At 52.4% G+C, this 13294-nt stretch overlaps 2 protein-coding genes across 5 annotated transcripts in view; one reads left to right on the plus strand and one right to left on the minus strand.

The window, feature by feature from the left end:
* The window catches only part of LOC102487239 (cyclic nucleotide-gated cation channel beta-1), a 24041-nt gene that overhangs the window by 7386 nt on the left and 3361 nt on the right, over positions 1–13294 (minus strand). Inside the window, exons 1-7 of one of the 2 annotated variants that reach the window (XM_027771857.1) lie at positions 6566–6618; positions 4160–4338; positions 2244–2301; positions 1935–1998; positions 1051–1162; positions 923–968; positions 743–788 (exon numbers count right to left, since the gene is read on the minus strand). In XM_027771857.1, coding sequence (XP_027627658.1) covers positions 743–788; positions 923–968; positions 1051–1162; positions 1935–1998; positions 2244–2301; positions 4160–4330 — 497 coding nt within the window. In that variant the 5' untranslated portion in view covers positions 4331–4338; positions 6566–6618. Of the gene's footprint in view, positions 1–742; positions 789–922; positions 969–1050; positions 1163–1934; positions 1999–2243; positions 2302–4159; positions 4339–6565; positions 6619–13294 lie in introns of those variants that run through there. The other variant, XM_027771856.1, reaches the window with a different exon arrangement.
* Positions 9743–13294, plus strand: part of SPMIP8 (sperm microtubule inner protein 8) — a 10848-nt gene continuing 7296 nt past the window's right edge. For all 3 annotated transcript variants that reach the window (XM_006148443.1, XM_006148444.2, XM_006148445.1), the window contains exons 1-2: positions 9743–9878; positions 11052–11276. In XM_006148443.1, the coding sequence (XP_006148505.1) occupies positions 11054–11276 (223 nt within the window). In that variant the 5' untranslated portion in view covers positions 9743–9878; positions 11052–11053. The remainder of the gene's footprint in view (positions 9879–11051; positions 11277–13294) is intronic.

A 13294-nucleotide genomic window follows, 5' to 3' on the forward strand; every position in this document is an offset into this window, starting at 1 on the left:
GCCCTGTAGCGAAAATCTCTCCAAAAAAAAAAAAAAAAGAAAGGTAGATGCAGAACTCTGGAGTTTCAGCAGAAATTGTAAACTGGAAGCTTCAGGCTTATTTTGTAGGCCCACCGTGTCCTGAAAGCTTTTCAATTAATTGGTAACATCTAAAAATTAAGAAGTTTACATGAAAACCTAGATTTCTAGCCTCTTGTAAAAACAAAAAAAAACAAAAAACAAAAAAAAACTGGAGGCTCTGGTGCCACTCTGAGGCTGCACCCTGCCAGGCAGAGGTGCTCAGAACTGAGCAGGGCAGGGGTGGGGCTCCCCGGTTTACCACAGGCCCCACCCAGCCTGCCACCCTCACTCAGCCGCCTCCCCCTCCATCTGCTCTGAACACACAGGTGCCGGTTGTGATGCCAGCCTAGGCACCCCAGTGTCACCAACGGGTGCTCCCAATCTGCCCGAAGAACCCACCTTCCTGATGCCCGTCTGGGAGGAGCCCCCTTCCTTTTCTTAGAAGGTGGCCCCCGTCAGGGGATCCCCCAACTATCAGCAGAAGGAGCCACATGCAGCACATGGTCTACTGTCGCCGTCTTACGGATGAGCAAAGTGAGGTCCGGGAGGTGAGAACCATGCTCAAGGTCACACACTGAGGTTCCTGCGCTGGAACCCAAACCCTCGGCTCTGGGCACGCTGCTCCTCCCACCACCACCACACACTCTGCAGGCACCAGTCACACTCAGTGACAGGGACTTACCCTCCGTTCTGGGCCATGGTGGCCTCATGGAGCCCGTCTGCACACCCTGTAGGGTCAGAAAGTAAAGGACAGTCACAGCAAGAGGCCTTCCCAGAGCCCCAGGTAGTCTGGAGCAGGCGCCAAAGAGCCTAGGCCTCTCAGCCCCTTCCCTAAAAAAGCCACCCTTCCCCTTGGCCTTACCCATGTCCCCAGTGCTGCAGTGCCCAAGGACATGTGCTCCAGCCTGCTGGGGACAGACAGAGAGACAGACGTGGACAGGGAGCCCAGGGCAGCCCCCCTTCCCAGCCCCTCAGTCTCCAGCCCAGTACCTGAGCTGGGTCCTCCACGCCTGCAGTGGCATTCTGGGCTGCGCTGCCACCGGGGACAGGCTGTGGCACCACCTTCTCCATGCCCTTCCTGAGCCAGGTCAGCACCCAGCCACTGGGACAAAGGACAAAGGATGACAGAGGTGCCAGTCTCCCCTCTGCCTCCCCCAACCGCTCCCTGGCCCAAGAGAACATCCTCAATGTCCTAGAGAACTTGGTTTGGGTCTCGAACCACTGTTTCCCCACTGTGAGACCTCAGACAGGTCACCACCCTCTGAGCCTGGTATCCTTCTCTGGAAAACGGGGGATGCCAGGCATGCCTGGTGCTATTTGGAACCCACCACTGTGGGATGCTCAGTAGGGAGCAGTCGGCTCTCCATCACCCTGCCGTCCCTTCAACCTGGCTCTGTCGCCCCCATCTGCTCTCGGTCACATCACACCTGGAAGGGCTGAGGCTGACTGCCCTACACACAGGGGCACAGACACTGCCCGAAGCTGGCCCTGCCCAGGTGTGTTCAGCTGAACGAGCTCCCTGGCCCCAGACGCCTGAGCCACCTGGAAGACTTCACACACAAATCTGGCATCCTGGCCACGCTGGACTTGCATTTCCCCAAGCACGAGAAACTTCTGGCTCTCATAGACTGGATACACGTGACCATGGCTCCCACCTCCGTTTCTCATGGTCACAGTGCACAGATGGCCCAGGAGACCCCCACCCTCCACCTGAAGCTCCCTTCAGCCAATTCCCAGATGCTCCAGGGCTTTTGCCCAACGTAACTACAGACCCAGGAGCAGTGCCCACCCCCTCTCCCCACCCCTTGGGCTCTCCAGAAGGGTGAGAGGGTGGGGCTGAGGAGGCGGAGGGGAGTGCAGAGGGTCGGCTGTACCTGTTCACTTCAGAAACCAGGGCCTGGAGGGATGTGGGTAGAATGAGGACAGCCTTCTGGGTCTCTGAAAAAGAGGTCCTCATCAGTGAGAGCATCTTACCATGTTAGGTCAGGTCAGAGGCGGGGGAGGGAGAACTCCAAGGGGCCAGAAGGCCAGGGTTCCAGTTCGACTCAACCGAAAAGTCTCCAGGAGCCCCCTCCCTTAGCTTTTCTGAGCCTCAGTCTCCTCATCTGTTAAATGTGCCTGCCAAGAGGCTCAGGGTAGAAGGCAACCTCCCTGCCCCACCAGCCTGGGCTCCCCACACTCACCATGAAGGTCTGAGTCAGTCGCAGGTGCTTCCTCCCCCTCTAAGGGCTCTTCAACTGGCTGAAGGGTTCAAAGAGGACCATGGAAGCCCTGTGTGAGACCAGCCTGGCTCGGACAGGGCAGCCCCGACTCAGCCACAGGGGATCCCACCCTCCAAAGAACTGAGCAACTCTATTCTTACAATGTTCTCTAAATCCTGGCAGCCTCACATTCTATCTGGGACATGCCCTTTCTCCCAGCTTCAAGGGCCCCTCATCCAGGGCTGAGGTCCTCACACCTGCCAATGTCATCTCCCAGCCTCCCGGGCCATCACACCCCCAGAAGCTGCCCCACTGCAGCGGCCTGAGAAGGAGGAGGAATCGCTAGACACAGTACAAAGGCTGGGGCAGGCTGAAGTGAAGAGGGAGGCAAGGGGAGCCCACCCCTCACCCCCAGCCAGGGCTCGCCCTCTCCTTCTGGTCCAACGCCATTCCTCTCCAGCAGCCAGGTAGAGTTTAGCCGCTGCCATCTGCCACTCACCTGCTTCTGCAGCCCAGCCTCCAACTCCTGCATGCATACATGTGTACACACATGCAGGTGCACATATACACATGTGCACCACACCCACACACATTTACACAGAGATACACAAATATGAGCACATATGCACATGTGTGTGCATACGTGTAATGGCAAACGTGTGCGTGTGCATATTAACAAAACAAATACATGTGTGTGCGTGTACATATAAATGCACATGTGTGCACAATGCCCAATGTACAAATGCACACATGTACAGACAAAAAATGTGTGCTTACATTTGCTCATACATTTGCATATATGCCCCAACACAGGTACACACACATACAGGCAATGCCTTGAGTTTTTATGCTATCGGCACGGAGGACCAGGCCTGGCAGCAACCAGAAGTTAAATCAAATGTTTAACTGAGCTGCTAAATTGGTTGTCATCAGGCTGCTGAACAGAAGTGATGCAGAACTGGCATTCAGTGTGCTCAAAGGAAAGTTCTAGGGAAATGTTCCTCAACGTGTAGTTCAAGAACTAGTGCCAGTCTGCAAACTGTTACTGGTCCCTAATTTTTTTTTTTTGAGAGTTGTTTTTTTTTTTTGGGGGGGGGGGTTTGGGGGTTTTTTTTGCTATAGGGTGCGTGCGCTCGCCAGACAGAGGGAGACAGAGACAGAAAGCGAGAAATCACCCCCGAGGGGGACTGGCCACCCCGCAATTCCTCCTCCTCCATTCTCCTCTCAGGATCTTGGGCACGCACGCACACGCGCCCAGCGTGAGTTTTAAGCCACCGGGTCCGGGACACGAACCACGATTGACTACATGGCAGTCCAGCGACTTAGCCATTACGCTAACTGCTGGTCCCCTCGTCCCTGATTATTAAGCAGTGTGTATCAATGAACTGCCTCCTTCATCAAGAAAGTCTTACTAGGAAATGAACACCAGCTGAGCAAAGCAATGTACTTAGTTACATGGTAGATTGACACTCTGCCACAAGCTCTCACTCTCCGTATTGACTGGTCACAAATAGTTCATGGACTGGCTACTTGGTGTAACTCTGTCCCAGACTCTAGAGAGCGGCCAAATATGGCTATCTTGTTGCTTATTTTTATAGATTAAGTTTTATTGAAACACAGCCATGCTCACTTGTTAATGCATTATCTGTAACTGTTTCCAGAGTATAATGGCAGAACTGAGTAATTCACAGAGATGGCATGACCCACATAACCTAAATACATACTATCCATCCTTTTACAGAAAACATTAGCCTTGGGCAAGGCCTCTCTCTGGACCCAAGTTTCCTTCTGGCTCCAACTTTCTCTATTGTAAGAGACCCATAGGGACCAGGTTGTCCAAGCTGGGAAGTCCCCAAGTCCCAAGGCCAGCCTGTTCCTCCTCGCCCTCTGCTTCTCACCAGGGGCTCGTCCTCCAGCTCTGTCTCCTCGGGAGCTGTTTCAGTTTCCGACTCTGGTTCTACCTCTGGTTCCAGCTCCGCCTGGGGTTCTGCCTCCTCTTCTTCCTCCATCTTGGTCTTCTGAGGCGTCCCTGGGGGCTGAGGCAGCACCCTCTGGACCCAGCCCAGCATCCTGACACCTGTAGGGACAGAGAGCTCACAGTAGTTCCCACCATTTGGTACCCATCCAGCCAAGGTGAAGCGGAGGAGTGCAGACAGGGAGTGCAATGCTGGAGCCATGTGGCCAGTCAGGGTTCAGACCCCAGGTTGACTTGAAATGTCCCCATGATCCTGGTTGGATAGAAGGCCAGAAGGCTGGGAGAGGGGATCACAGAGTAGTGTAATGAGACTGCTGTGGGTGTCCCTCTGTCCCTCCTCTCTCATGAAAATAAACAAAAAAAAAAAAAAAAGAAAGAAAGAGGAGACGTATTATTGAAAAGTACCTAAATATTCATCTGTAAAGGGGGCATATATAAAATAAATTATGATGGAATATTATGGGACCATTTAAAGGAATGAAGCAGAGACCAGCAGGTGGCATGGTGGTTAAGGTTCTGGATTCCCACATGGCCAACCACAGTTTGAGTTCTGGACCCGGCAGCTTGAGAATCACACCAGGAGTGTGTGTGTGTGTGTGTGTGTGTATGTGTGTGCCCAAACTCCCAGGAGGGGAAGAGACTGCAATGGGGCCATCCCCCCGGGAGGTGATTTTTCACTTTCCCTCTCTCTGCCTCTCTCTGGCAAGCACACGCACCCTATGGCAAAAAAAAAAAAAAAAAAAAAAAAGAAGCAAATGTATCTGAACTAACATGAGAAGATACGCATGCTCTGGGGCCGAGTCATGAACAGATCAGTTAAACTCCCTGGGAGTCAATTGTGAGCATAAAATGAATCAACAGAGTGACACCCTCGGAGCAGTGCCCAACGCATGCCGAGGGCTGGGTAAATGTCAGCTAGGACCATTACGTGGTGTCAAGTGAAAACACTCTCTGTGGAATATCACGTACTGCACAACCCCATTATAAATGAAAACTACATTGTGAATAGTATACTAATGGAACTATGTCTTAAGGTAAAATTAACCTAGACCTGTGATTTCTATATGTTTAAGGAAGCGACCAGTTAGGCCTCTTTTCAATGGTTTCTGGTATTCAGTCTTACCTCCACAGGTAGTTTCTGGCTCATTTATCTCCAGGAAATGAGATGCCCTTGGAACTGAAGCCCTGCAGGGGTGCCCCGGCCCAGAGGGCCCCATGCCTATCGTTGAGTGCAGACAGGTCATTCTGAGTCAATGCCCAACACAGATGGGTCCCCACCCCAGCCATAGGCAGCTAAGTGGTAGTGGAATGCCCAATGCCCCCTCTGCCAGGGACCCTGTCCTCACACCCAGCCCCCAGGCCCTCCTGCCCATGCTCACTGCCCTTCTAACCTCTGGCCCTGACAGACAGCCTCTCCCACCAGAGGCTGTGGGGGAGTCAGGTCCCATCTCAAACACCAAAATAGTGAACTTGGGCCAGACATGACCCCTCTGGTTTTCCATTCCTCCACTGAGTGAGGGGAAAGACACAGTGACTTCCCCGGTTGGGACAGCAGGTTCTACTGACCCCCGCTGGTCACAGGCAGCCCAGAAGCTGAGCCAGGTGCTCTCCACCAAAACCACCCTCATCCTCTTCTCACTCCCACGCTCTGCCCCTGCCACTAATAGAAGGACTTCCACCACAGAGCACAGAAAGGTCAGCCAACTTCGCAGGGAACAGCCAGCCAGTGGCCAGGCTGAGTTAACACCCAGGTCAGCCCAGTTCCAGCAGGCCCCCTCTCTACTCAGGGCGGTGCTGCCATTGGCTGACTGCCGGCCTCTTCCCAGTAGGCAACCATTCTGGCTTATAGTTCTAAACCTTCTGGAAATGACTAGGAAAACCTCTTCTCTCCCAAATTTCCTTTGTCCCCTAAAGTCAGCCATTCCCTCCTGAGAGGGGAATTCTGTAGGTCCTGCCCATCTCTCTGCCATGTCCCTGCTGACTCCACTTGGGTGAGGGAGGCTCAAGCAAGAAGGGGTGAAGCAACCTGGGAGCAGCAACCCAGGGAACTATAGTGCCGGGTAGGTCAGCAGCATTTCCAGAATCTTCTAGGGAGCTGGTGAAAATACAGAGTCCCAGACCTTACAAGCCCTTCGGGAGGCCTGGAATCTACATTTCACAAACTGCCCTGAAGACTCTGGTGCACCCCCAAGTCTCCCCACAGGGGGAGAGGGAAGCAGCAGGCTCACACCTCGTCTGTTTTCTCATGCCTAAAGGCTTGCTAGGAGTATGGGGTCCCATCACGTGTCACCTGCCCCATCAGGTAGGCCTCCACCTCCTCCCAAGTTACCTGCTTGGATGCCAACCGCCAGCCGGGACCTGCCTTCTTGCTGCCGCCTCCAGGAGCCTCTCAGACACAGGGGAGATTAATTGGCAGCAGCTGAGCCGTGTGCAAAGGATTAGCAGGTGCCGAGGGGGGTGGGGTGGAAAAGAGGCAGCGGGTGCCCAGGGGACTGGCAGCAACCACCCAGTGCCCAGCAAGGACTGGGCCCCAGGGAAGGAGTCGCACATGGCCCAGGTTTAGGGTACCATGGGTTGTTGGGAACCCACCCAGGTGCCAGGACCCCGGCTCCTACATACCTTGGCCAAGCCACAGAATGACTGGTGCTAGAATAATGGCCTAGCATTCCCACCACTCCTCAAGGTGGCAGGGGCTTGTGCCCTCTCACCCAGCAGTGGCAGGAGGTGTACTCCAGCTCACCAGCCCCAGTGCCATGACTCAGGCATGTTCTCTCTGGCTCAGTGCCTTCTGTAGATGGGGCAGGGCCTCCAGAACCCTACCTGGACCCTGCCAGAATGGCCATAATCCCAGGGCTGGGCCTTTAGAACGAATTCAGAGACTGTCTCTGTCTAACCTGCTCTTTAAAGAGAGTGGAGTCTCTTGCTTTTTAAAAATTATTATGATTATCATTAACTTAATCGGCGTCTATTTTTTTAAAATAACCTTCTCGAGGTACACTTTATATGTCATGATATTCACCCCCTTTTAAGTGCATAACAGTGATTTTTCTATGAGTGGATTTCAAATTGTAGAGGTTTTTGCACCAAAATAAACTTGTACTTTAGGTCCATTTTCCCACAAACTTTTCAAAGTCCCCTCATATACTTTCATTTCTCTTGGGAAGACTCCTAAGAGTAGAATCTCTCGGGACCAGCAGTTAGCATAATGGCTATGTCGCTGGACTCCCACGTAGTCAACTGTGGTTCGTGTCCCGGACCCGGTGGCTTAAAACTCACGCCGGGCCCGTGTGCATGCGTGCCCAAGATCCCGAGAGGAGAATGGAGGAGAAGGGATTGCGGCGTGGCTATCCCCCCTGGGGGGTGATTTCTCGCTTTCTATCTCTCTGTCTCTCTCTGTCTGGTGAGCGCACGCATCCTAGAGCAAAAAACTCTCAAAAAAAAAAAAAAGAGTAGAATCTCTCATCAAGCACACTCACATAGTAAATTTATGTTTCACCGTTTTTTAAAAATTAGCTCTAGGGTACATGCACTCTCCAGAGAGAGAAAGTGAGAAAGCACCCCAGGAGGGATGACCACACCACAGTCCTTTCTCCTCCACCTTCCTCTCAGGATTTGGGGCAAGTGTGCACATGTGCTTGGCATGTGTTTTTCCAGCTGCTGGTTGGAACGATGGAGTCAGATGTGTGGGATCTAGCTGCCTTGATTTGCACACTCCCTGCTGACCCTATTTCAGTTTTTAAGAAACTGTTAAAATGACCCAGCCACAGTGGTGCAGGTGGAAGGGCACTGCCCCTCAATGCTAGAGCCACATGGAAGACTGGGGTTCAAATCCTGAGTCAACCTGAATTATGCCAGCCAAGTACACACTGTGCTCCTGGCTGGCTGTGGGGCTGAGAGCCTGCCCAGGGTGCCCATTTCTCTCTCTTATTCTCTTGTCTTTTTCTCACTCTCAAAATAAAACAAAACAAAATTAAATTAAATTAAAAATGATACTGGGCAGTGATGCATGCCTGTAATCCCAGCTACTTGAAAGGCTGAGGAAAAAGGATAGAGATTTCAAGGCCAGCCTGAGCAGCACAGTAAGACCCTGTCTCTAATACATATAATGGGGCAGTGGTTAAGGCACTGGACTCCCACATGGTCAACCACGGTTCGAGTCCTGGACCTGGTGGCCTCAAACTTACACCAGGCACATGTGCATGAGTGCCCAAGATCCTGAGAGGAGAATGGAGGAGAAAGGATTTCAGCATGGCCATCCCCAGCTGGGGGGTTATTTCTCACCTTCTGTTTGTCTCTCCAGTGAGCACTTGCACCCTGTAGCAAAAATCTCTCTCTCTTTATATATATGTGTGTGTGTGTGTGTGTGTGTGTGTGTGTGTGTGTGTTTGGCAAAGTAGTATCCCATGTTTTGGCCTGGTGGTAGTTATACAGGGTCTCTGCTTACAAATTATGTGTTAAATGATATATTTGTGCTTGTTCTGTATTTTATCGTGTTGTAACTTTAAAAGAGTTAAAGAGCCAGCCTATGGCCTGGTGGTTAAGGAAGCTGGATCCCACATGGCCTACCGTGCGGTTCAAGTCCTGGACTTGGCAACTTGAGAAACCTGTCGAGTGCATGTGTCTGCCCAAAATCCCAAAAGGAGAGATGGAGAAGGAATTATAATGTGCCCATGCCCCACGGGGAGTGTTTTCTCCCTCTCTTTGCCTCTCTCACATGCCCTCTGGCAAAATAAACAGAAAAGACATACACTGGGGTGGAAGTGGGGAAGGAGTCACTCAGAGTTTTCTGGAAGGGGTCGGACTTGGAGGCGCGCTCCAGGGGCCGACCAACTGGGAAACCAAACTCTACAGGAATCACAGCAGGGGCCCCAGCACCCATCATGCTCCAGACCTGGGCAGGTATATGCAAATTACGTGCCACCATACGCAAATAACTTGGGCTCTCCCAGTTTTCTCACTTTGGGGGTCCACCGGGGTCAGGCCCCCAGGGTTTCTGGGTGTTGTTGGGCTTAGGCATTCCCTATTGGCTGTCCTGGCAGGGAGGAAGCCTGCAGTCCATCAGAAAGGAGGGGGATGTATCACCTGCTAATCCCTGGCCTGCTGAGGCCACCATTGTCCTTGATCCCCTCAAGATGACCCTGGATACTGGTTAGGCTAATCCCCACCTCACCCCCAACAGAGACCCAAGAACTGGCAGATAGCCCAGGGCCTGAGGTTTGCAGGGAGGGGAGAGTCCCTTTAGCTCCCAGATATCCCTAGGGCCCTCGCCTCATGGATAGGAGCCCAGAGGTTCAGAGGACGGTAACTAGTCCAGGGTCACACAGTCTGGGATAGGCCAACAGCCATCCCTGGCCTGGACACCCCCAGAAAACTCCAGCTCCTGTCTGACAGCTCCCAAGATGGCAGGCCATGCTGAGGAGGTGGGAAGGGAGTGGCCAGTGATGCTCAGAGCCTGTGGTTGCCAGGGTTGCCAGGGAGTGGGTGCTCTCACAATCGGGCTGCAGCGGGCATTGTCTCCGCACAATGCTCCTTTATTCTCCTGCTGTCCATAGGGCACTGGCACCTGCCCCCATCCTGTCTGGTGAGAAGCCGGAAGAGCACAAAGCTGTTATACGTCTGTACACCTGAGCCCTCCAGATGAGGTAGCTGTGGTCGTCGGGTCCAAGCAGGGATCCCCCTCTTCCCTCCTCTCGAAGCTCCACTTCCCAGCGCCTCCCCAGGCCTCAGCACCAGGCCCTCTCTCTGCTCCCCCAGGGCCCAGGTCTTCTCTCTTTCTGTCTACCAATCTCCCTCCATATTTCTCACCTCAAACTAGGGGTTAGGAAGAAAGCAAGCTGAATCCTTGAATTCTCATTGAAGTGTAGGTGACTGAAAGAATGTCTGCTTCTCTTTTCTTTAAGAATACTTTTTAAACTTTATTTTACTTATTATTATTATTATTATTGTTATTTGCCCAGAAAGGGAGAAAGAGAAAGTGAGAAAGCAAGCCGCCAGGTCCAGGACTTGAACCGAGGTCAGCAGAATGTCTGCTTCTGAAAGGGAGGCACCTTTGAAGCAGCAGTCTTTTCCTCATTCAAATCGGTCACGTCTCTCTCTCTTCTTTAAGACATGCCTGGGTCTCTCTAGAGAAATCTAGGGAGATGCCGGGTAGAGCAGTTAGGGCAAGTCTCCATCACCCAGAGGCACAGGGCACACTGAGCTATATTCTAGCTATTTGCTGCGGCCTTTTCCTGCTCAGCATTTAACAACGAGCTCAGGTAAAACGCCTGCCGTTAGACCATTCCTTCCGCCGGCCAGTGGCATGCTGGTTAAGGCAGCTGGATCACACATCGTCAGTTGCACAGTTCAACCCAGCAGCTTGACGTGTGCATACATGCCCAAAATCTCAAAAGGAGGAAGAAGTGGAGGAGAAGGGACTGTAGAGTGACCAGTCTCCATGGGGGTAGGGGTTGATTTCTCACTATCCTCCGATCGCTCTCCGGTGAGCCTACACACCCTCTGGCAGATTTTTTTAGAAGACCATTCCTTCAATGCCCCAACCCCAGCAGCCCCAGACACATTCTCTGACTTCCCCTAGAGCCCACAGTGCATTGTGTGTGTGTGTGTGTGTGTGTGTGTGTGTGTGCGCGTGTGTGTAAGGCAGGCTCTCTCTGTTATCTAAATAACCCTGTTACCACATGCAAAGCTCCTGGAAAACAACCTGGCACACAGTAGGTGCTTAATGTTCGACAAGTAGCCATATCAGCACTGGCCCCCACTGGGTGTCCAGCTGGTGCCAGCCCCGCGTGAGCCCCTAAATACTCTCTGCTCCCCAGCCATGGCCCGCATCATCGACCTGGTGCCCTGGGAAGATGGCTGCGCCCACGTGTACGCCTCCCCCGCCATCCTGCTCCCCGTGGAGCGCCCCCGCAACCAGCTGGCCAGCGTGAAGCAGCAGCTCTACCACCCCGCCCTACCCACCCTGCGCCGCATGGACATGGACACCGTCAAGGCCTGCCTGTCAGATGAACACTGCCAGTCCACCACCTACTGCCGCAGAGGTCAGGCCACCTCGCCTGCCACTAGCCCTGGGTCCCCTCCGGCTGGCAGGGGATGGGTTTGGGGTTGGCAGGAGAGAGACCCCCAAGGGAAAAGCTGTGAGTGGCAGATGAAAGGGCTAACAGGGTAGTCCCAGCTCTGCTACTGCCTGCTTTGGAGAGAGCCAACTCTTTGTTTTCTTATCAGTAAAGATGATGATAGGGGCCAGCAGGTGGCATGGTGGTTAAGGTACTGGATTCCCACGTGGCTGACCACAGTTCGAGTCCTGAACTTGGCAGTTTGCTTTTACATTTTTTTCTCTCTGTCTCTCTCTCTCTCTCTCCTGGTAAGCTATAGCAAATGTGCCCTACAGCAAATTAAAACATAATCATCATTATAAATAGAATTAAATTTTTTTTAAAGGGTGATGAGAGGGCTGTTTGGAGAGTAAAGTGAGATGAGGCATGAAAAGAAAAACCTTAGAGCAGTACCTGGCGAGTCATAGGTGCTTGGCTATGTTATCGCTGTCGGTGTCACTGTTACTATTACGTTGTTATTTTATTATTATTATTATTTTAGTTTTTTGCTATAGGCACATGTGCTCACCAGAGAGAGAGAGAGAAAAAATGAGAACTCACCCCTTGGTGGAGTGGCCATGCCTCAATCCCCTCTCCTTTATTCTCTCGGGATTACAGGTGCTCACGCACATGTACCCAGTGTGATTTTTCAAGCTGCCAGATCTGGTATTCAACTGCTTAGCCATGTGGAACCCAGTGCCTTAACTTTCATGCCGTCCTCTGGTCCTATTGCTATTCTTTTGTAAGTTTTTTTTTTTTTTTTTGGAGAGGTTTTTGCTATAGGGTGCGTGTGCTCGCCAGACAGACAGAGAGAGACAGAGAGAAAGCAAGAAATCACCCCCCAGGGGGGATGGCCACACTGCAATCCCTTCTCCTCTGTTCTCCTCTTGGGATCTTGGGCATGCACTCACACGTGCCCGGCATGAGTTTTAAGCCACCCGGTCCGGGACGTGAACCACGGTCGACTACATGGGAGTCCAGCAATATACGCTAACCGCTGATCCCTAAGTTAATTTTTTAAGCTTCTTTCTTTCATTCTTGAGGGAGAGCTATCCCTAGCAGGGTTCCCACCCCTAGTCTCAACCACTGGACCACGGGCACCCAGCATGCTCAGGGAGGTCCCAGGATGCAAACCCAGGACCCTTCCTGTATGGGCCCAGCTGTGCTTCTGCTGCACCACCTACTGACCCCTGTGCTTGCTATTATTAAAGCATAGAGAACTGTGCAAAGATCAGTATTTGCACTAGTACAAGTACTAATAACAGCAATACTAAGGACACTCAAACATTCTCCATCTGGAACAGGGAGAGGAAGGCCCCCTCCTCATATCTCCCACGAGTTAAGGAGGACACGGAGTATTTGCAGTTAAAGGACCTATGGGCCCATGGAATCGCCCTGCATGACTGAGCAGCTCGGAGGTGGAGTAGGGGTGCCACGCAGACGTGCACACGTATTCATCTCAGCACCTCCATTAGCCCCTGCTTTTGTGCCTGATTCTGTGTGGAGTTCCCAGGAAGCAAAGAACATTCTGGTGAAGAGAACAGCATTTGCAGGGGGCTGAAGGGAAAAGCTACCCAAGACTCTGGGAGACCGTGAAATGTCTAGTTCATCAGGGCAAAAATGTTTTGGGGGATGCATTCTCATCCCACATGGCAGACTGAATTTGTGGTTTGAGTCCCAAACTAAGCGGCTTGAAAATCATACCAGGCACATGTGCATGTGTGCTCAGAATCCCAAGAGGAGGATGGAGGAGAATGGATCGTGGCTTGGCCATTCCCTTTGGAGGGGTGTGATTTCTCACTTTCCCTCTCTCCGTCTCTCTCTGTGTGTCTCTCCAGTAGGTGCATGCACCCTATAGCAAATTGGGCCAAACCCTCTTTCACTTTTTCCATCGGTCAGAACTGCGGTGGCGGACGAGGGCACAGCCCAGAAAGGGCCCTGTTGTTAAGCTCAGGGGGGCGGGG

Source organism: Tupaia chinensis, unplaced genomic scaffold (assembly GCF_000334495.1).
Source record: "Tupaia chinensis unplaced genomic scaffold, TupChi_1.0 Scaffold000235_1, whole genome shotgun sequence".
Taxonomy (NCBI): domain Eukaryota; kingdom Metazoa; phylum Chordata; class Mammalia; order Scandentia; family Tupaiidae; genus Tupaia; species Tupaia belangeri.